This window comes from Ceratotherium simum, chromosome 15 (assembly GCF_057802395.1).
Source record: "Ceratotherium simum simum isolate JZ-2026a chromosome 15, ASM5780239v1, whole genome shotgun sequence".
NCBI classification, from domain to species: domain Eukaryota; kingdom Metazoa; phylum Chordata; class Mammalia; order Perissodactyla; family Rhinocerotidae; genus Ceratotherium; species Ceratotherium simum.
In genome coordinates, this window is record NC_141914.1 from 37,029,272 (window position 1) to 37,051,837 (window position 22,566).

A 22,566-nucleotide genomic window follows, 5' to 3' on the forward strand; every position below is an offset into this window, starting at 1 on the left:
TTGCTTTTTTAAAAATTCATTTTGTGAACTCATCAAGCTCATTTAACAGAGGCTTTGGTCGTCAGTTTCTATCATTGTCCCATCCCTCTAAGAGGCTCAGCTTAAAGGAGGGGCAAAATACTAGGCCCTAGAGTGTATGTGGGTGGGCACGCACGCGCTCGTGTGTGTGTGTGTGTGTGTGTGTGTGTGTAACCATAATGGAAGTATACCCTTGAGCTTGGCAGGTAGATGACAGTAGACTAGCAACTGTTCTCAGGGAGAAGAGCCCCTCCATAAAAGGACCCTGCATAGCAATGAAAGGAGGCTCCTCTGCCTAGCAGGAGGAAGCAGCCAGGGGAAAGTTGCAGCAGAGGGTACAAGATTCCAGGGAGCAGGATAAGATCTAGCTATTAAAAGGCCAGGAGTTTCAGACCTATCTGCAGAGCAGCGATGGCATTGAATGGGGATCCTGTGGTCAGAAAGACTTCAGAGAAATGCCTTCCATGTCACCATCTGAGTTCACTGGGGGTGGGGGTGGGGGCAGGCAGTGAGAGGAGGTAAACATAAGACATTTGAAAATAGCCAAATATATTATGAAAAAGAGGAAACAACCCCAGAGCTAAAGTTTATCTCCTGGATTTGATTTTCAAAAAGTAGTATGCTTTTCCTTGAAATAAAGTCTGGTTGTCAGACTGGCTTCATCAGATCTCCCTCAGGGCGATTAGTGAAGGTTTGGAAAAAATCTCTAAGAAACCAAACCAGTTTTTAGCCTTGTACTTTGCATTGTCCTTGGAGTAGATTTCATCCTCCAACCCCAGATCTCCACGCTCTTCCCTTTTGATGTCTCATGGGCATTCAGGGGGGTATTATAAACCTTTCAGGCCGGATGCAAAGCCAGGAAAAGGAACTGTGAAACTGTTCATAATAGGTAGCTCGCCCCCTCCCCCCTGCGGCCAGAGAATCTAGTAGTGTCTCCAGAGACCGGCTCCCTTGGGGAGGAAGCCAGGTGGCTCCCGATGTAGCTCTTGGCAATGAATGGAAAACAAGGAATCTGGAAAGGCTGCCTTCCAGAGAGAGCTGTCCTCTAATGCAAACCAGCTCACCCTGGGGCAGGAGAAATACCATTGCTACAGTCAGATCTGAACAGGGCAGCACAAGATAGTTTTCTTTTGCCTTTCTCCTTTTGCCAGAGGGCACTTGCAGACCTCACTTGGAACTGACTTGCACACCCTTGCAGATTTCAGCCCAGGTCTTGGCCATCTGAATCTTACGGAGGGTGTAAAACAGGCAGGCGCCTGCAGTGTCTGAGTTTCTTACATAAACACAGCACACTGGGCGAGCAAGCGTCCCTGCGGCGACAGCTGGGCCCTGCTCCGTCTGCCCCAGTGAGCTGAGCTGCGGAGTCCCCCTCTTGCCTGAATGGAGCATTCCAAATTGGTTGTGAATGGAGGGCGGGGCTCCCTTGCAGACTTTTTCAATGAATAACCAGACCCCATTGTGCAGCCTGTGGAAAAACAACCAACTCAAACAACACTGGGACTGTTAGAAATATGCTTGTGATTGGCAGCTTGGAGAACCTCCAAAATTAGTTTCCTTTGGCTTCCCTGCTGCTCCTTGTTCTCCCACCCTGGGCTTAATGGGGTTTGAGTTTTCTTTTAAGTGCTGACTTTAACCCTCCAACTGCCAGGCTGGTGGTCTGGGCTTATGGGGAAGGGCTGCTACTGACCAATGAGTCTGCCCCCCCTTTCTTTGTCTCCCGTTTTAGACTGTAGCTGTCTAAAGGGAGTGATAATAGGAGAGGGTGGTGTAGCTTCCCTGGAGAGAGAGGTGTTGAGACTTGATCTGAGGATATTGCCCTTTTATCTCCTGCTTCCCATGGGGCTGTGGCTTTAGCTCCCAGTGAAGATTCCTGCCTGCTCTTCTGCTCCAAGCTCCAGGCCTGACTCCAGGCCTCAAGAACGGGTGTTTGCCTGCCGCAACGCAGGTATTTCTTGCGTAGGCTTACATTTTAACATGGGACACACGAGGCTGTAATTTCTCTACTCCTCGGCCCTTTCTCTCCTGTTTAATTTCCCACTGTGGTCGGATAGGTGTCATTTTAAAATGACACTTCCCAGACTGGTACGCAGCTATGGGGGACCTCACTATGGCTACAGGCCTTCCACTGGGCACTCATCAAATGCCTTGGCTCCTCAGTGAACATCCCAGAAAGAACCCAGCCTCTGAGCAACTCCAAAACCAGAATGGCCTCCTGACCCCAGAACGAGGCCAGGTTCTAGGGGCACACTTACCTAAGTAGTACCCACCCTAAACATCCTCCAGCGTCTTGGCTAACAGTTCGCAGACATACCCGAAGGGCTGTATGGGCTAGACCAGGGCTGTATGATAGGCATAAAAAGGACAATCAGTTAAAAAGCAATACGAAACTTAATAGTAACAATCCAGCGTAATTTCCTCAGGGTTTTAAAGAGCACTTCTTAGTTCCTACTCCTCATCCTCATGACCGAAATGAGGCTGTTTGGATTTGTGTTTGGCTGTAAGGATTCTTTTTCTGAAATATTTCCCTTGCTATAAGTTGGTCCTGTAAGAATGTTTTCTCTTCCCTATTAAAAAAAGAGCAGGCCTGGGCAGATTGTCCTTTTGTGAGAGAGTTTGAAACCTCTCAGGAGGTAACCCTAGATATCGGCTGTGTAAAAGGATGCTGATATTTGTGCTTTTCCAGAGGGGCTGAGGAGGACTTCAGCTTACATAAACACTTTTCAGCTGAGTGCCTGGAAATGCTTTGTAATTGCCTGAAAGGGCACTTAATGAGGGTCTTTTATACTTTTCCCATTGAAAAGGTAGAATAGAAGAAGGGGGATGTCTCTTCCACATGGCCGCCCACAGTAAAGACCAGATCCTGGAATGCCTACCGCAAGTTTCCTATAGAGAATAATTCAGTGGTGATAACTTCAGTGTGCTGAGGGATACCTTGAGTCAGAACATTTCTGCTTCTCCTCAACTCCCTTTTCGTAACTTTTCTTTGCCACCAGCCGTGGAATCTTATTTATTGAGGAATAAGGAGAAAGCAGCATAGGGCTTTAATGTATTCTGTATTTTGACAAATATTAAACTTAGTCCCTGCTTCCCAATTTCCATTCTTGTTGAAGCAGAAAACAATTTCTCTTAAGCTATAAGTGTCTCCAAAAGCAGAGAACCCCCGTCTTATGTTTCTTGATATCTGCCTCAGCTGTAGCACCCTGCTCTGCACACAGCCATTACTTGGTGAATGTGTTTTGCACACCACCGCATGCTCTATGTTCCCCTCCCACCCCATCTTTTGACAGCCCCCAAAACCAGCCTCTAGTTAGGGAAGTAACTCTGTAGAGGGTCTCGAAACCTGAGTTCTGAGAGTCATTGGAATGACCTTAGAAATAGAAAAAAAACTAGTTAGGGCTAGCTCTCGTTTTCTGATTCCTCACACACAGCCAAGTCTTCTTAGCTGCATTTAGACGCTGTGCAGCTAATGCTCTGTTTCCCAGTACAACTGCATGTACTGGAGAACAAGTCATGGTTGAGGCACCCTTGAGGCACTTGCTGAGTTTCTGCTTTTAGGAGAAGGAGGGCTATAGATAGAAGGAATGGTTCTCAGGGGAGAAGTCGATTTCTCGCAAGTTTGGATTTTCTCCTGTCAGATTTTAAAGATGAATTTTAAATTCGAACTCCAAGATAAAATTTTCCACAGTTCTTAAATCCTATTTCTAGTATTGTTAACGCTTTTCTTTAATGCCAGTTTAGATGAGAATTATAAATTGGGAATAAATTATAAAAGGGATGTTAAAGAAGGCTTAGTTTTACATTTCACTTTTTCCCCATTGAAGAAAAATGCCCTGTTTCTTCATTTCCTGATGGTGTGTTCCACTGTGAGCAGCACTTCTGGTAAAATCTACTGTGGTTGACGTAAGGCTCACAGTAGAGGAAGCCATCGTGTCATCTCTAACAAATCTCGAGTTGAGAGGACACGTTCTCTTTAGACCTCTTTCTGAACCATGAAAGTAAAACAAATAGTTGTCTATCATATTGGTAAAGGTTGAATATTAAAATTCTTTGAACAGCTGCCCCAGCAAAGGAGTTGGTACAAATAATACTCAAATCCTCCTTTTGGTGTAATCAGGCCAGTCAATCACCTTTTTATCCCACCGGTCTCTTAAACTTGAAAGTAACCAAAGACCCCAAGTGGAAGCCAGCTCCACAGGCTGTAAGTCTAAAAAGACCCAGCCCTTGGTAGTCAAGGGAGTGGTGCGTTCAAAGCCAGAGGAACCACTTATTTTTATCTTGACTCGCCTCCGAGTCAGCTCTATACACTCGGACAAGCCTTTTACTTGACTGTCAGAGGCTTTGGTTTCTTTGTGGCCCACAAGTGTTAGGATGGACACTCTTATACAATTGGAAATATTAATTCTGTACAAAATATTTTTATGGAAGAGCCCCATATCTATTAATACATAAGCCCTACCTCAGTCAGGGTTGGGCTAGTTCTTTTCCAAGCTCCTTCTCCTCCCTTTAATTTCTAACTCTTATATTCAAGGCCTCTGAATTTCCATTTTCAGAATTCTAAAGTAACAATTCTAAATTGTCAGGATAGATGAGGCTTTTGAAGAAAAGGAACTGCATAAATCCAAGCTGTTTCAAAAATAATACTGAAGTGTCGAGAGTGTGAACTTAAAGGAAGTAAATTTGAAACTGGTTCATCTGGGTCAAAAAAAACCTCTCTACTACCATTGGCATTAAATTATCTTCCTTATTTGATAACAGAGGTTTTCTATTTAGAAATGAGTATTTGAAAGATGTGCAATTTTGTACTGAGAACAAGATGCAGCTGTTCCGTGATAGACACTCATTCTTACCCATGGTTTCCCATCTGTGAGTCAGGACGTTCCTGTTTTAGTACGTACGTCCAAGGTGGGCTCCTCTTACTAACAGTACCACTTCTCTTGGGAGGAGGAGAGAAGGAGCATTAACACAAAGAATCTCTTTCCTTCTATTTTAGCCAGACTTAGAATAGAAACCTTTAACAGTCACCTGTGTCATTATTGTTAGTATTGATAGAGATGAAGAAAGGACAAGGCCAGTATCCCAGATTCCAGTTAGCAAGTAGTCCTCTTAGTTGATGACGAAGGACATGACCAGCCAACTTCTTTACCCTGGCAAACTTGCCACAGGATGATAGTCAGCCTTGAGGACTCTTTTGCTCCTAAGGCCTACAGCAGGCCAGTCTGTGCCTCCCTGTGCATAAGCTCATTATTACCCTGAGCTCTTCCCAGGGCCCTCTCAGCCTTTGGAGGGTGGGAGCAGCTTCCAGCACCTGTAGCGGAAGAGGCAAATAGCCTTGAGGACCACTTTTGCTCTTCCTAGCCAAAGCTATCCCCCTACTGTCTGCCGTTTAGGACCTGGGTGGCATCCTTGCTTTGGATCACATTTTCTCCTTTCTGGAGGAGGAGTAAAGAGGTAGGGGAAGCATTGAGCCCCCCCAGAGGCTAGGGTGCCCCCCACATTTTGAGTGGTCAGCCTGAATGGTACTATCCCACCTTTTGGGTTGTAGTTGTACTTATACAGTGACCTCCCAAACTGACTTTCATGGGCAAAATTTAGCTTTTCATCTTCTGACCAATAGTATTTCAGTTGGTGATTTGATTTTGAGATACCATGTACTGGTTCTGCTGGCCAGCTGCTACCATTGCTGGAAGAGGGGGGAGGGGAGAGAGGAAATTTTTTGTGGGATGTTGTAATCATTGAGCTGGGCCTAGCAGAAGCAAACCTCCAGATCACCCCCTCCCCTCCTCATTATATGAAGCATTCTAGTTCAAATAGTATGATCTCAACAGTGTAATAATGCCCCCAATAAAGCCCTTCCCCATAAAGTATAGCCCCCTTTTCAAGTCAATCCCCCTTTCCCACAGAGAAATCAAAATCTCTTTATAAGTGTAAAGCCACCATTTTCATCTTTTCCTGCTTTTACCCTAGCCAGAAAGGCTTTGTTTTGGGGTCTAAAGGAAGCTACAACCCTGGGGCCCCTTAAACTGGAACTGCCGATGTGCTTTGGCATATTGATAGCTGGATTTCTCCATTGTTGAATCTATCTTGTATCATATTTTCCACATTCCAGGGAGCAATAAGGGCATAAAATATCATAACACTGGCCCTATACAAACAAAATTTAGAAACACTTCACTCTCCAGACCCAATGTAGGCACTGCCGCATCTTGTCATCAAAGCACCAATCCTACATACAGCCAGCATTTCCCCAGAGAAAGCAACGTTATGCAAGCCCAATACGTTATCCGTGGCACAACCTAGACCCATGTTGCTGTTGTCAGCTTGAGACCGTAGCAGAGATTTAGGGTTATCCGAGGTAAACAGAAAATGGAAGAGAGGCTTACTGAGCATGGCCTCACGGTTTTAACTTCTTCATGGTATCAATTCTGTTGTCTCATTTAAAACCTAGGTGGGAGAAATTCTATCAATAACTCTAATTCCTGTATCCTGGGAGAAATTCCACTGCCTTCGCAGGTGGCCTTTAGAGATATTTCAGATACCACTCTCACTACTGCTATTTATACATTTTCAAAGTAAGGCCAGTTCTTTTCTAGGCTCCTTTTCCTCCCTTTAATTTCTAACTCTTGTATTCAAGGCCTCTGGGTTTCCATTTTCAGAATTCTGAAGGAATCTTCTGATGTCCCCGCTAACCCTGTTTTTCTGCCACCACATTTGTGAATTGAGAGTGGGCTCTCTGGAGACACAGTCTCCACGGAATCTCAAGTGAGCGCCTGTCATTTTCCATAGGCGCTCACCAACAGAAGATTTCTGGGCTTGCATCCCCAAAAAGGTTCCAGCTCTTGAATTTCCAGATACTTGGTATAACCTCATCCACTCTTATGGGCAAGAAAGGAGTCTTCTTCCCTCTCCTCTCTTCCCACTGTAGCAAGACCTGGCTCTAGTTTTGTTGGTTGTTGTTTGACTTGGGTATTCCCTAGCCATTTTCATGCAGGGTCATCAAGACTTGAATCTCACTTTTGGGTTGGTCCTGTACCTCTACCAATGTAACCCTAACCCTGTTTGTTGGATCTGACTGTCTTTTCCCATAGTCTGTGTCATGATAATAAGTTCAAGGGCTTTTTTCTTGAGCTGGTTATATCACTCCAAGTTTCTAGCTCTAAATCATGAAAAATAGAGTGGAGTTTTTTTCCACACACCAATTCCTGAAGCCTCTCTTCTGCTGACTGTAGGTTTTTCCCACTGCATAGGAGAAATCTGATTCCTGGAGCCAGATGTTCCAGGAACTAGCTTTATCAGTTCCTAATTTGGTTCTTGCGCTATTTATTGTACAGAAGATAATATTGGCAATATAGGAAGGGCTTCTATAATTGTTAATTGATGAATTCTGCTAACTCATGGTTGGTCTAATACCCTGGGGCCCTGAAATATGCCACTAGGATGATATTCAGTCCTTTGGTCCTTGCTGAGAAACAGCACAAGTAGGAAAAAATAACCTAGAGTAATCAATACTCTAACCCCACCACTACCACCACCAGGATTAATCATCAATTTAAAATCCTGAATGCTGCTGCTGTGCCAATCCTATACCTACTGATAACAAATTCTATCCCAGAGCAGAAGCCTTGCTTTTTTCATGTGGGACTTTGCCCAGGACAAATGCAGTTTGAGATTGCAGAATAAGCCTACCCTGAAATCTCAGCCCCTGTATGTAGTATGCTCACCTAGGTGTTGGCTGCCCCAAATATTTGTCATATTTGCCAGGAATTGTGTGGAGAGCCTTAATTCCACACCAAAGTCCTACTGTCATCCTTGATTCCCAAGATATAAATGCTCAGGGGATTCTCCAAGCCAACATACTTTCTTAAACACAATTTAGGTCTTCAGCTCCATATTCCTTTTGGATCACCTAGCCTGGTAAGCTAGGTTGGACCAGCTGGAGCCCCCAGAAACTCTAGTGCCTTTTTTCCCTAAGGATGAGAACACCAGAAGCCCAGGCCACCTATTTCAAGCTTCCTCTCCTGGCCCTGGCCCTGCTCAGCCTTTATGGGCAGAAGGAGCCAAACCAGCTGCTTGGGAGGGAAGAGAATGAAGGAGAACCTCAAGGAAGAGAACTTTAATTCTTTTTAATTTTGCCAGCCTACACAGATTGGTGATGGCTGCATTGTGCCCTCTTGAGGACTCTGGGGATGAAATCTAATGAGTCGTCTAGCTGTTCTGCTAATGTTCCAAACCTGTTGTGCATATATTCATTCTCCATTTTTTTCCAAGAATGCTTTGTGGTCTTTTGTTGGGTATATGTTTTAGGTCCTGTTATATGTGTATTAATATGTGTATGGAATTACTGATAGATTTTACTATTGTTAATATTTTATACTTACGTAATTGCTGTCTTTTTACCCAGGCAGTAGTAGAGGTGGCAATGGGCAATAGTCATGGTGACAGCAGTCGCAATTTTCATTTTGCCCTCTCTTGGGTGTTCCCTTCTCATTTCTAAGTGGGCCAGGGCCAAAAAAATATTTGAGAACCATTGGCTTAGACGATAGAGTATGACCAACATTTGTCCTTGTGTAATTTTAGATTCCCGGGGCTATATTATCCAAACATGGTCAAAGTTAAGGATAAACAGGACAGTATCCTTCCGATTTGGTAATAGGCCAGGGGTGGCTTTCATCATATGTGAATGCTTGGTTTTGAAGTTCTTAGCACATCTACTTTTGACTTTTTAGTCAACCATAAGATAAAGGGATTTTTTTCCTCCAAGTATCTCGGAGGAGATGGGATATAATGTGTTTTATTGATTCATTTTTTAAAAAGATTGCTATATTTGCTTCATTTTTCTGTGTATAGATATTTTTTTCTTTCTGAACCATTCCAAAACAAGTTGCAGACATTATCACAGTTCACCCCCAAATATTTTAGTGTGCATCTCCAAAGATAAAGGACTTTCTTCTACATAGCCTAAGAAAATTAACTTTTATTCAGTAATATTCAGAATTCCACAATTGTCCCCCAAGTGTCTTTTATAGCTGATATTGATACTGTTTTTGATCTAGGATTTAATTAAGAATCACACATGGCATTTATTGTTATGCTTCTTTTTTCTTCAATTTACAACAATCTGCCTACCTTTTTTTCTTTTTTTCATAACATTGACTTTTTTTGAAGAGTCCTGGCCAGTTGCTTTGTAGTTGTTGAGTTTTTTAGGGTACTTTTTTTGTGTGTGTGTGAGGAAGATCAGCCCTGTGCTAACATCTGCCAATCCTTCTCTTTTTTTCCTGAGGAAGACAGGCCCTGGGCTAACATCCGTGCCCATCTTCCTCCACTTTATATGGGATGCCACCACAGCATGGCTTGCCAAGCAGTGCGTCGGTGCGCGCCCGGGATCCGAACCGGCAAGCCCCAGGCCACCACAGCGGAGCGCACACACTTAACCACTTGCGGCACCAGGCCGGCCCCATTTAGGGTACATTTTTAAAGGATGTGCAGAAATGCAAACAACACACAGAAATGCTGGCCTTAGGCCTGGAAATCTCCTGTGTTGTCGAATCTCTCACCTCCGATGTCCATGATATTGTGTTGACCTTAAAACACTGGTAAAAGAATGAAGTGAGTCAGATGGAGACACTTGGGTTAGAGATATTTTGTGCATGTTCGAGGACAGGGCTTTTGAGGGACTCGTTAAAATTTTTTAGCACAGCTTACTAAATAGTTGATTTTACTATTAATGGATGATTTTTCACTATATTCAATTTTTGAATTTATGCTTACAAAGGTTAGCTGTGTCAATTATTAAAGAAAACACCACATTCCCCCATACCTCCTCCAATTCTGCTTTTAGAACTTGTACCCCCTAACTAAATTTGATAGCATTGCAAATTTTTATTTTTGGAAACTGTTGCCAGGCAGAATCAATGTTAACCATTCAAATGGGTTTGAGCATGTCTCTTACTTTGTTTGGAAATCCAAAAGGCATCTCCCTTTCCAGATCCTCTCTTTCAAGTGCCAGAACCTATCCACTTACTTCATCTCCCTTGAACCTCCTTGGTTCCCAGAACAGAGTATTATCTCTGGTCCTTGTCATTCACTGGTGCTGCTGTAACAATTAAAAAGAATATTGAGATATTAGGAATATATTTTATGCTTGAAATGAATTTCTAATCTACTCAGCCCTAAAATAAAGACAGATTTCTGACCTTTTCTGGTAATATGGTGGAATTTAAAAAACAAGGCTCATCCTATCTACCTCTTTTTTCTTACTAACTAGCTGTTTGAGCTTTGTCTCAAAATTTGTCCAAAAAAGGCCAGAGCTAAGGAAAGGCAGCACTATGTTGGAAAGCAGGCCTTTTGGCTTTGTTGTACTTTTCAAACCACAGAACGCAAGGAGCACTGCATCTGGTGACTTAAAGCCTTCTCTCTGGTCTTTGCCAAGGGGATACTCTGACAAGTGAAGGGTAAATCAGGGGAGAAGAGGCCACACCCACTCTTTCTAGTGGCTTCTTCAGTTCTGTTTTGCCAGTGTCTTTTTTTTTTTTTTTTTTTTTGGTGAGGAAGAGTGGCCCTGAGCTAACATCTGTTGCCAATCTTCCTCTATTTTGTATGTGGGACGCCACCACAGCATGGCTTGATGAGCAGTGTGTAGGTCCATGCCCAGGATTTGAACCACAAACCCCGGGCCGCCAAAGCGGAGTGCACGAACTTCACCACCACACCACTGGGCCAGCCCTGCCCGTGTCGTTTTTACATTCACATGTCCCTCTGCTTGATAGTCTTTCCCTCTGTCTTCTTTCCTCCTGTTCCACTCACCACCACAACCAAAGACCAATATGGGCAGCTGTCTTGGGCTCCATGGTAGTGGTCTAAGAGAGGAGCAGTAACCTAAAGCTGGTGGCAAAGAGAGTAGTGAGCTTAGGAATAGACTTTCACTTTAGGATGAGGGCTCCAGAATCCTGAGAAGTCTCTGACCATGACCATGTACATTCCACATCATATTTGTTGAGAGGTGCTGTGAGAGGCTCTAGAGACGTAGTCTGGCCACCTGAGACATAGCCTCATGGACATGCCATTTGGAGGCAGGTATTGGTGTTCTGGTCAGCGTCCATCATGAGCCACAACTTTCCATGTAAAGTAGGAAGATCGTGGCTGTTGATTGACCGAATAAGTTCCTCCCCCGAGGTCAGACCTGCACAGCTGATTTGGGAAAGATGAGTCTGCCCCAGATGAAGGTAATGAAACTGAAGAAGGGAGAAGGAAAACCCCAAAACAAAACCTCAACGACAACAACCAGTGGAAGACAGGCAAAGCCCGTGTGTGAAGCAGAAGAAATAAGGATGGGCTTCTTCTGTCTCCTGTTCAGGCCGCAATATAACTGGTTGGCAGTTTCTTTAACACTCAGCCACTACATAAATGTTGTATGTATTTACAACAAAGTCTGTGGCAAATTGAAACTTTGATGATTATGAAACACCAAAGGAAAGGCTTATTGGACAAGGTAGTTTTTGTCTTTCTAAAATAAAATAATTCCTTTTGAATCAAACTGTTGTTCATCATAACATTCAACAAAAGTGTTTTCTTTTGTTTTGATCCTCAGTGCTGTAATAGTGAAGTTCACTGCCAGCACTGGCATGGGGAGGCTGCCTTGGACAGAGTCCACAGGCCTGTACTTGTGGGCAGGAAACAGATTTTGTCAGCAGAGGGAATTATTATTTCTCTTCAATGGGCCAGTTTGTCTGTTTTTTCTGTGTTAAAACAATTGGGTTATTTCTTTGGGAGACTGCTTCTAAACCATCACAGAAGAAAGATTTTCTAAAATTTGAGAAATCTTTGTAAATGTTAACTCAGTGATGCTATTTGACCAGGACAGAGCTGTTTTTTTTTTAAAAAAAACACTTAATTGAAATAATGTATAGCAAGAATATAGCTTGATAAGTTTTCACAAACTGTACAAGCATTTAGATCAAGACCCAGAAGTTATCAGAATACAAGAAGACGACTTGTGCCCCTTGAACAGACAACACCCCCGACTCGAGTAACCTCCATCCCGACTTTAAACACCATAGATTAGTTTTGTCTTCTTTTGAACATTATACCAATGGACTCGTACAGTACATAACCTTTTGTGTCTGCCTTCTTTTGCTCAATATATTTATGAGATTCCGTGCTAAATGTAATTGTAATTTCTTCATTCTTATTTCTGTGTAGTGCTGAGATTTTGTTTGGGGTTACACTGTGTCTATAGATAAATTTGGGAAGAATTAATATTTTTACAGTATCAAGCTTTCCAACCCATGAACATGATGTATCCTTCCATTTATTGAGAGTTCTTGAATTTTCCTCAGTGTTTTGTAGTTTTTAGTTCAAGCATCTTACATGTCTTTTATTAGATATGTTCCTAGGTATTTGGTGTTATTTGTTGCTATTGTAAATGTATTTTTTAAATGTTACCTTGTTTTAGTAACCATATAGAGAAGTAGTTCTTTTTACGTATTGGCCTTATAGCCAGTGATCTTGGTAAATTAGAAAAATTAATATTTTCTATCTACCCAACCAGGCCATCTGTGAATAATGACAGTTACATTTTTTCCTTTCTAATCCTTTTGCCTTTTATTTATTTTTCTTGACTTATTGCATTGACTAGGATGAGGCCTGATTTTTGATCACTGTGTCGGATAGAAAAATCTTTCAGGGAGTTCTCTAGTAAGAACAGCAATCATGAAGTTAAGTTGGTTGATTTGTGAACATCATATCTAGATTTAAAATGGAGTTATGGTGGTCTGCAAAGCAATACATTGTACTTTGTAGTGCATACCCACAGATAGGGACTTAAATCTTGACAGCCAGCTACCCTTATCTTTCCTACCTCTGACAAGCAGAGACTCTCATATATATTTGTGCATGGATCCTTAACAGAGCTCTTGAAGTTAAATAGGGATTCAGACAGCTCACTCAAAGTATTCTTGCCTCAGAGGTGGCATTAAGAGGCAATTGTCAAGAAGCAATTTCAGGAGGGGCAGGGCATTTGGGGAAAGAGATGGTATCCATGGCAACAATGTGGTGTCTGGTTAGTCAGTAACTGGCTGTAGCAGATTTCAGGTCTTCCCAAGTGCCTGCAGCTGTCTAAAAGGGCAGAAGATTTGGGTCAGCTGGAATATAGAAGGGAGCATGAGATCTTTTAGATGGAACACTAGAACAGGGGGCAAGGATTATAAAAAGTAAAAGCTACTAGAGTCAAGAGATGTTAGTTGCCAGTAGGAGTGAGGGAGGGATCCTGGGCATTTTGGTGGCCTAGAAATAGGGGAAGATGTAAGTCCTTGAGTGGATTCATATGTGTGTGCCTCCAGCTGGAGAGTACAGAGTAAACATGAGGATACAGACCCTGAGAGCTGGCAAAAGTATTCTTCCACTCTCTTCTCTGGTGGTGTCTTTCTTCTCCACCTCTTTCCCTATTTCTTTCAATCTCTTTTTGATTTAGTCTTTTTCTCTCAGATTCTCTCTGGGAGGCAATGTGATGGAAAGACTAAGAACTGTTTAGATAGGAATCCTGACCACTTACAGCTATGAGACCGTGGCAGATTACTTACCTTTTTTGTGTGTGTGAGGAAGATCAGCCCTGAGCTAACATCCATTGCCAATCCTCCTCCTTTTTTTTTTCCCCAAAGCCCCCCAGTAGATAGTTGTACGTCATAGTTGCACATCCTTCTAGTTGCTCTATGTGGGACACGGCCTCAGGATGGCCAGAGAAGCAGTGCGTCAGTGGGCGCCCGGGATCCGAACCTGGGCCGCCAGTATCAGAGCTCGCGCACTTAACCGCCAAGCCACGGGGCCGGCCCCGGATTACTTACCTTTTTGAACCTTGGTTTTCTCATCTATAAAATGAGACAGTGGAAGTAGCTTTCTCGTTGGGGTGGAAGATCGAATAAAATAATGTATGTAAGAGCATCTTGGCACAAAGTAAATGCTAAGGGGTCTGTCTGGCTGCCTCTTTATTGGTCCATCTACCTTGTTCTTTTCCAGAGGTATATTAGTTTTTATCCATTTTTCCTTTGTCCTAGAGCACCTTCTCTCAACCAGGTATAACGTGGTATTTTTGTTGTTTTAGTTGAAAAAAAGGTTTATGTCGTCTGTTTTTAATGTACAAAGTGGGTGAGTAAAATATCTCCCATTTCTGTCAGTGTGGTAGATTACTGAACTGACAGTGGGGAGCTCTTGCCTCCTCTCCACTCTAATAGCAGCAGCCCCAAGACCTTGAGCAATTCCTTTAACTCCTCTGGGCTTCAGGGTCCTTATGTATAAATGTAAGGGCCTGAATTCAGTGGACTTTGAGGCCCTGGTCTTACTAATTGCATCTATGAGAAGATGCTAAAAGTCAGATCCCTCTCTAAATTGTGCATGTTGTGAAGAAAGGACCGTGTCTGCTTTACTTACCGTGATATCCCCAGCACCTCCAGGATGCCTGACCCATAGAAGATGCTCAGTGAATGGATGAATGAATGAATAAATGAATGAAATCTTTACAACAAGGAAGGTGGTCCATATTCCCCTGGAATTGTTATCAGGGCACCCTTGGCTTTATGGGCCGTCTTCCATAACTCTGAGCTTGAACTCAAAATTTCTAATTGTAGAAAATGTTGTTATCAACTCTGTCAACTTTTTTAGCATTTCTTTGAAAACTTCCTCAGGAGTTTGTGATCCTTTTACAATTCCAATTCATTGCCATGCTTTATAGTCCTAGGTCTCTGTCATTATTTAGTAAGTCGCCTATGTGAAGGTAAATATTCTATTTTTGAAAGCGCAGTGTATAATTACACAACATCATAGCACCATCTGCAAGGTGCTGTGCCATTTACTTTATTTCTCAAAGCAGCATCACATATCTCATTTTACAAAGGAGGGAACAGACTGAAAGCAAGGAACATTCCTTGGGCTTCTAAGTTCCTGCTTTAAATACACCACTATCTCTGACTAATGCATGCCATAATCGGGCTCCTTCACACCTCCTCTGGCCCAGCAGTCCCTTTGGAGAGCTGAGTCTTCTTTACCACTCACAGGGCCCCTAATGGATTTCCTGTCAGTGATCTGTAAAACTTTCCATTCTCGTTCTTGCCATGTTCTACCTTCTTCTCTCTCCTTTGAATGGTTGATTCCTGGGGAAAAGATATTTATGACTAACATTGTGCCTAGCCTTGTAGGGTAGATGTGGTCCCTGCCTTCAAAGTTAAGAGTTAATTGGAAATATCCATTCAATAACTCATTGTCTTAGTCCACTCAGGCTGCTATAACAGAATACCACAGACTGGGTAGCTTATAAACAACAGAAATTTATTTCTCATAGTTCTACAGACTGAGAGTCTGAGATCAGGGTGCCAGCATGGTCAGGTGAGGGCTGTCGTTCAGGTCACAGACTTGTTGTGTCCTCACTTGGCTCTGCCCTCATGACCTAATCACCTCCCAAAGGCCCTACCTCCTAATACCATCACACTGGGCATCAGGATTTCAACATATGAATTTTGTGGGGACATATATACATACTGTAGCACTCATCAGATATTTCTTGAGCTCCTTCTTTCCAGGTATAAGACAATTTGGGGGTAGTAGAAGATATCATATAATTTTAAGCCAAAACGGTGTGGTATACACTGAGAGTACACACTGTGTAGATTTAAAGAAATAAAGACATAAGGATTATCTGGCAGTTTAGAGTCTCTTTCAAAACGGGTATATGCTGTTTCTGAAGCCATTATAGAATTTTTTCTTTCTAAGCAACTTTGGTTTACCTCTGGTGTTAGTCTTGTTGGCAGAACTAGTAACTTTTATAGTATGAAAATGTCAAGACATTTCTATTTGGTGTGGGTGTGTGTGAGGAAGATTGGCCCTGAGCTAACATCTGTTGACAATCTTCCTCTTTTTCTTGAGGAAGATTGTCACTGAGCTAACATCTGTGCCAATCTTCCTCTTTTTTGTATGTGGGCTGCTGCCACAGCATGCCCTGACTAGCAGTGCATAGGTCGGCTCCCAGGCAGCGCCTGGGATCCGAACCTGTGAATCCTGGGCCGCCAAAGCAGAGCACACGATCTTAACCACTGTGCCACCCAGCCAGCCCCTCAAGACATTTCTAAAACCTGAAATGAGAAAATTGAATAACACCATAATTGTTTACTTTCTAAACTCAGGTAAAACAGTGATTATAAATGACTTTCTTTAGATAAAGGAAGAAAAGTAGACTTCGAGGACATATAACGTTTGTTTACATTGGGGTGTCATCACCTTTCCTCATTATTTTGCCAAAACTTTTATGGCAGAAGACTGATGAGAAGGGAGGCAATGACAAAGCGGCCGTACTGAGAACCACTAGAATATCCACTGCATTGGAGAAATGGTTTTTTGTGTCAAGTTTTCTGACTCTCCCTTCTCGTTTACTAACAACTTTCTAACAACAACAAGCTTTAGTCATTTTCTGTGTCTAAATGTCTGAAAACGTTTGATAACAATTGAGGGTTGGCTGCCATGATGTCACCGTCAAAAAATTACGAGAGAGGCTCTAATGACTTCTAAATATAATCTGCCAGTTCTGAACTTATTTCATGTACTCAAGAAAAGCAGTTGGCATTATATAGGAAAGGAATTATGAAAACCTGCCCTTTCCAGTCAGTCACTGGCAGGACTTTGCTTTATAAACTTGTCATCTGTGATAGAGTCGTCCATCTCATTTGTTCACTTCTGAGACCAGAATTCGGGGTTGGAGGAGGCACCTGAGAAACCAGTTGGCCAGAAGATTGTTCAGTCTTATCAGACAGAAAAGGGATGATCGTTGAACTAATTCTACTAATCACTAAGAATTAATCAAGCTCCTAAAAGTGTTTTAGGAATAAACATTGAGTCAAACAGAAAATTTCAGTGGGTCACCAGGACATTAACTGTGGTTAGCTATTTAATGAGACTTTTGATACAGTGGAAAGTGGCTGGCACAAAAGCTCAAGTCGCTGTCCTCCCCCAGCCTCCAAGATGGCTAGACAGAGAGTAGCAGTTCTGACCCATAACAAAGAAGACAGCCCTCATAGTGCAGTATCTTTAGAGTGTGTCCTTCTACTGTGGGTCCTTCTCTAAAATGAATTAGCTACTGGATAAGACAGAAAAGGCAAACTGGTTTGGTTTGGTTTAGTTTTGCCACTGTATGTGAGTCCCCTTGATTTGAAAAACTTATTACTTTGCCCTCTAGAATCACATACAGAATATGCAAGTGACTTCCAATCATAAAGCAACATCTCTGTGTACTGTTTCATGAATTTAGGAAAAGTAATTGGCACCACGCATGAAAGGATTGGCTGTGAAAACCTGCCCTTCCTGGTCAGTCGCTAGGAAAGGCACAGAGCAGACATAGCATGAAGGTTTCCAGGACTTTCTCTGTACACAGTTATCCTTTCCTAGGTTGTGGTTTGGTCCCTTGTTGTATTCCTTTGCTTTTAAAATTTGTGAAATGCCCTTAAGGTTGAGTGTTTCTTAGAGCTGATATTTAGAGTTGCTTGAGGAAGAACTTTTAAAAAGTCGTATGTCTGTGACGATTGGATTAAGAAAATGTGGTATATATATACAATGGAATACTACTCAGCCATAAAAAAAGACAAAATCGTCCCATTTGCAACAACATGGATGGGCCTGGAGCGTATTATGTTAAGTGAAATAAGCCAGAAAGAGAAAGACAAACACTGTATGATCTCACTCATATGTGGAATATAACCAACACATGGACAGAGAAAACTGGACTGTGGTTACCCGGGCAGTGGGGGTGGGGGGTGGGCACAAGGGGTGAAGGGAGTCATATATGGGGTGATGGACAAACAAAAATGTACAACCCAAAATTTCACAATGTTAGAAACCATTAAAACATCAATAAAAAAAAAATTAAAATTAGAAATACCATACCAAAAAAAAAAAAAAAGTCGTATGTCTGTGAATACGTCTCTGAATAAGAAATGTATTGGCCAGAGCAGTTTCAAGCCTTTGATAAGCTAATGTGTAATGTCTACCAATATATTTTTAGCTGTTTTGTCCTTTTCCGAAACAAAATTCTTCATGTCTGCAATCCTTGGTAATCTATCACACCTGCGTTTTTCTTGAAGCACCATCACCTGTAGAAGTTTTAAGGGTTTCAGAGCCTCTGGGAAGCAGACCCAACACCAAAGAAATTTGGAAAAAAGACTTGGCTAATTAAAAGTGTCAGATGATGATTTCTGACTTTAAAGAACTTTTCATTGGTTTTAGATGGAAGGCTCTGTGTTTGGCTTTCTCTGGCATGTGATTTGACATGAGTTCCAAGAACAATCAGCTAGTTACAGGGCTTGCAGAAGGAAGCATTGTGCTCCCTGTTAATGGCTGTCCTCTCTCTGTTCCTGCCTCATCCCTCTTCTGATTTCAGTGGTGCTTCATGCCCCACCTCCAACCAAGATCAAACGGGAGCTGCACAGCCCCTCCTCTGAGCTGTCGTCCTGTAGCCATGAGCAGGCTCTCGGTGCTAACTACGGAGAAAAGTGCCTCTACAACTATTGGTAAGTGGAGCAGAGAAAGGCTGGCCAGAAAGGAGCCGTCAAGCTGACTGTTTCAAGTGTCCTTCAGCAGACACTCAGGGTAGCACACCCCGTCTTTCGTGTCAATGTAATCCTCTAGGTGAGGGCCAATGCAAATGGGGCCTTTGTGCTGCACAGGAAACGCAAAACTGTTAAACCGGCTCTGCGTGGGGCCTGAGTTCACAGGGTTCTGAGCCCTCCTGAGGAAAAGAACCTTGAATACTGGGATATTTGATCTGTGGCTTCGAGGGAAGAAATATATACTTCTTCATGTCTATCATATGTTAATGTGAACTTTAAGCACCAAAGAAGTAATCTTCAAATCAGAATATATGAAAAAGTCCCCCTGCCTGTGCCCTTTACTTAAGAATATCCAGGCCCCAGGAATGAAGCTTTAATTTTAAATCATTCTTTGCTCTAAAAGACAAACATAGATCTGCCTGAAAGGGGGAGGAGGAGTTGTTAATTCAAGTGATGTTACAGCAGAAATTTATCTTCAACAAAGATTCTGGCTAATTTCTGGGAACCCTGGAATACTTGGGAGAGAGGGGCCAGAAAACCACCGCCCAGGCCGTAAATTCTCCCCTCTTCCATCCATCCCTACACACGCATGTGTGGAGAATTCTTTTAGAAGGGGGGAAAAAGGAAACCGGAAGCGGAGGCTAAAATTATCTTTGAGAAGAATCACTAGAAGTGTTAAACAAGTCCCTGTGACGCAGTGTGTTTGTCACTTTTTAGAGGTACAAATATTCCCTCGGGGCTGCCAGCAATTTAACTATGTTAATGCTGTCATTTCCTGGCAACCGTGGGCTGCAACCTAGTGTTCTGCTGGACCTAGTGACCACACTAATGGCTTCATTGCAGCTTAATGGTTCCTTCTCTTTTTCTGTTTACAGTGCCTATGATAGGAAGCCTCCCTCTGGGTTCAAGCCATTAACCCCTCCTACCACCCCCCTGTCACCCACCCATCAGAATTCCCTATTTCCCCCACCTCAGGCAACTCTGCCCACCTCGGCACACACCCCTGCAGCTGGCCCAGTACAAGGTGTGGGCCCCACCCCCACCCCTCATTCACTTCCAGAACCTGGACCACAGCAGCAAACCTTTGCGGTCCCCCGGCCACCACATCAGCCCCTGCAGATGCCAAAGATGATGCCTGAAAACCAGTATCCATCAGACCAGAGGTGGGTGCTGATCTGGGCTTCCTTCACTGCCTCCTTAACCTCCCCAGGAGAGGGGAAGCAGTTAGTCATATTTACCAGGTACCTATAAAGTTCTCATTCCATTGAGGCATCTTGTGAGGTAAGACTAATAATCATATAAATATGACCTGTTTATGTATCACCCTGTTCCTGAGGTACTCCAAATGCTTTATAGGTATTACAACACTCTTATGAAGTAGGAAAGGGAGAGATAATTAGTACTATCTCCCCAGTGTAGTCGTAGAAGAAGAGCAACTTGTCCAGGATACACAGTGTGTTGACCCTCGCTGAGGGCACGTGTCCCGGCTCCTCGTTGGATACTGCCTGCTAGAACTGAACCTCGGTTTATGCTACCCATAAACACGTTATTCCCATTTTACTTACGTGTTAGGGAAGATTGCTGAGTTACAGGAGGTATTATTATTCATCTGATTTTAACACATCTTCACAGTAAGGGATTAGCTAAGAACCGTATTTAGAATTATCTACTTTTGAGATAGAAATCCCCTGGTTTCACTCCAGGTAGTTCTATGTTCCTCATGAGGAAATGGAGGCGTCAGGAGTAACTTGTCCAGAGTCGTTCATTCATCAGACAAACTAAGGGTAAAGGGAACCCACTCTGCGAACACCAAACTTAGCTTCTCAGGTCCCAGCCTTCCAAGTCCATTATCTGCAATATTTAAGAATTTTGGATGCTTGTGGCCTTCCTTTATACTGGGTGTTCTGGGAGCCTGTCTTTTTTGTTTCAAGTCTCTGGGATGAGGAGATGACGTAGGCAGGTAGTTGTCAGTGATGTTACCCAGGGCTGCAAGATGGCGACCTTTAGAAGTCCTTTCCGTCTGTCTTGCTCTGCATGGGGTGGGTGTGGGGGTGAAGGGCAGGAGAGGAGGATGCCTGAGTGTACCTTCCCCAGGCCTGGTCCAACCCAGATGCCTCCCGGCATTTAACTGGAGGTTACTTTCTTTATGTCTAGGTAAAATGCAGAAAAAAGTAAGCGCTCTTGCTTGGTTCCGATTGCCTCTCCCCTTGCTGTGAAAGTCACCATAAAGAGCTGCATAATTTGGCTGGTTCGTGTTCATTCCTCTGGTGAGGCCAAGGGCTCCAAACACCAGTGACACGCGGGGCCCACGGAGCGCACGTTGACTGGGGCTGGCGCAGCAGGGGCCTTGGTTTTGACAGGGGGCTCATTGAAGGAGACAGCTGCCACCAAGCTTTTGCCAATTAATACCTTGTATTAACAGCCTTGCACTTTTTCAAGAGAATTTGGAATGGGTTTTTATGTAAAAAATTCCAGGTTTTGTTGGGTTTTTTTTTTTTTTCAAGTTGGCAACTAATTCAAATTAAAAACAACAATAACACTTTACAGACAAAACAAAACCTCTCTGTGGGCAAAACCACTCTGCAAGCCTGCTGGTTTGTGCACTCAGGCCTGGATACCACTTTTATTTCAATAGTTTTCTTGGTTTCCTGATTTTAAACAGTATCTTCCTGATTTTCTGCAGGGATTATTAATTGGGGAGGAGGGGTGGGGTGAGGCATATGTTTGGTATTTGAAATACTTTGCAAACTTTATATTTGTTATACCATGTGTAAAGGAAAATTACTTCATGTTAAATCTCTTTTATTCATATTTCCCCCTCAATCCCTGTTTCTTATCCAGGGGGCTGGTGTAAACAGATTGTGTCAACAGTTAACTGAACTGGGGGAGAAATACCCTCATTCTGCTGGTGGTTATTGTCCTCCTGCAGCCCCTGCTGACAGGGAGCCTTAGTCTCAGATAAACCTGAAGTAGGTTTATCTCCAGGTTACCCGCCTCCTCCCAAAAGGAGGAGGTTTGGTCCCCGAGATTTATGAGTGTCTGCCCTCAGGTGTCCAAAGGGAGAGAGGCAGGAATCAGAAAGCAAGGATGTCTTTTCTGGGATGATTCCTCCCTGAAATCTGCCTGTCCATCTTGGACTCACTTCCCCTTACACTCTGCCTTTGGAAGACGAGTCTGAAATAAAAAGACCTCACACACACTGGGGTGACACAGAGATCCTTGAGAGAATTGGAGTGAAGGGCAAAGTATTCTGTAGGCGCCTGAATGGATAAAATGAAAAGAAGAAGCTCCTAAGCTTCTACACGCGAGCTCTGGAGTCTCAAAATTGAGAGTGCACAGGAGTCCCCAGGAGGTTATTAAAAATGCAGATTTCTTGCTCCACCCCAGAGACTGAGTTGGTGGGTCTAGGGCAGGACCTGGATGTATTCTTGTCACACTTTGAGAAGTCATGATCCAGCTCTCTCTTCTATCCTCATCCCAATTCCAACCCACCTTTGTTTTTTAAGCATCAGGTACACAGTACTCTGAATTTTGTTCTCATTGCCCTTGTCTATTATTAGTGAGATAATGTGATATCTGTGTGATGCAAAATACACCAAAAACATGACAAATGATTTTACTAGATACTGGATAGCATACAGAAAATAAGACGAACTAAAATCCCTGGTCTGATTTTATAAAAGTAATAGTGATTGTAGTCATGTATGGTAGTAAGATTAATGATCACACATTTAATAATTTTTAGGCCTGCCCAAAAGTAGGGCAGATTACTTTTGTTAGTAACTGTAGTTTGTTCTTTGCTAATTTGTTATTTAAATCAGAGGGTCTATTACTTCAAAATTAACCTCCTAACAAAAATATATGGTATTTTGCAGGATAGAAGGAAATAGTCTTATTTGAACCTTTTAACAGCTCTGTCACCAAGGCAGAGTAAAAAACCCTGTTTTGTAGATAAGAAAATCAGGTCTCAGAG

At 42.9% G+C, this 22,566-nt stretch overlaps 1 protein-coding gene across 2 annotated transcripts in view; it reads left to right on the forward strand.

The window, feature by feature from the left end:
- Positions 1-22,566, forward strand: part of ETV5 (ETS variant transcription factor 5) — a 57,855-nt gene that overhangs the window by 9,038 nt on the left and 26,251 nt on the right. For both annotated transcript variants that reach the window (XM_004424614.3, XM_087439894.1), the window contains 2 exons: positions 18,425-18,554; positions 19,469-19,756. In XM_004424614.3, coding sequence (XP_004424671.1) covers positions 18,425-18,554; positions 19,469-19,756 — 418 coding nt within the window. The remainder of the gene's footprint in view (positions 1-18,424; positions 18,555-19,468; positions 19,757-22,566) is intronic.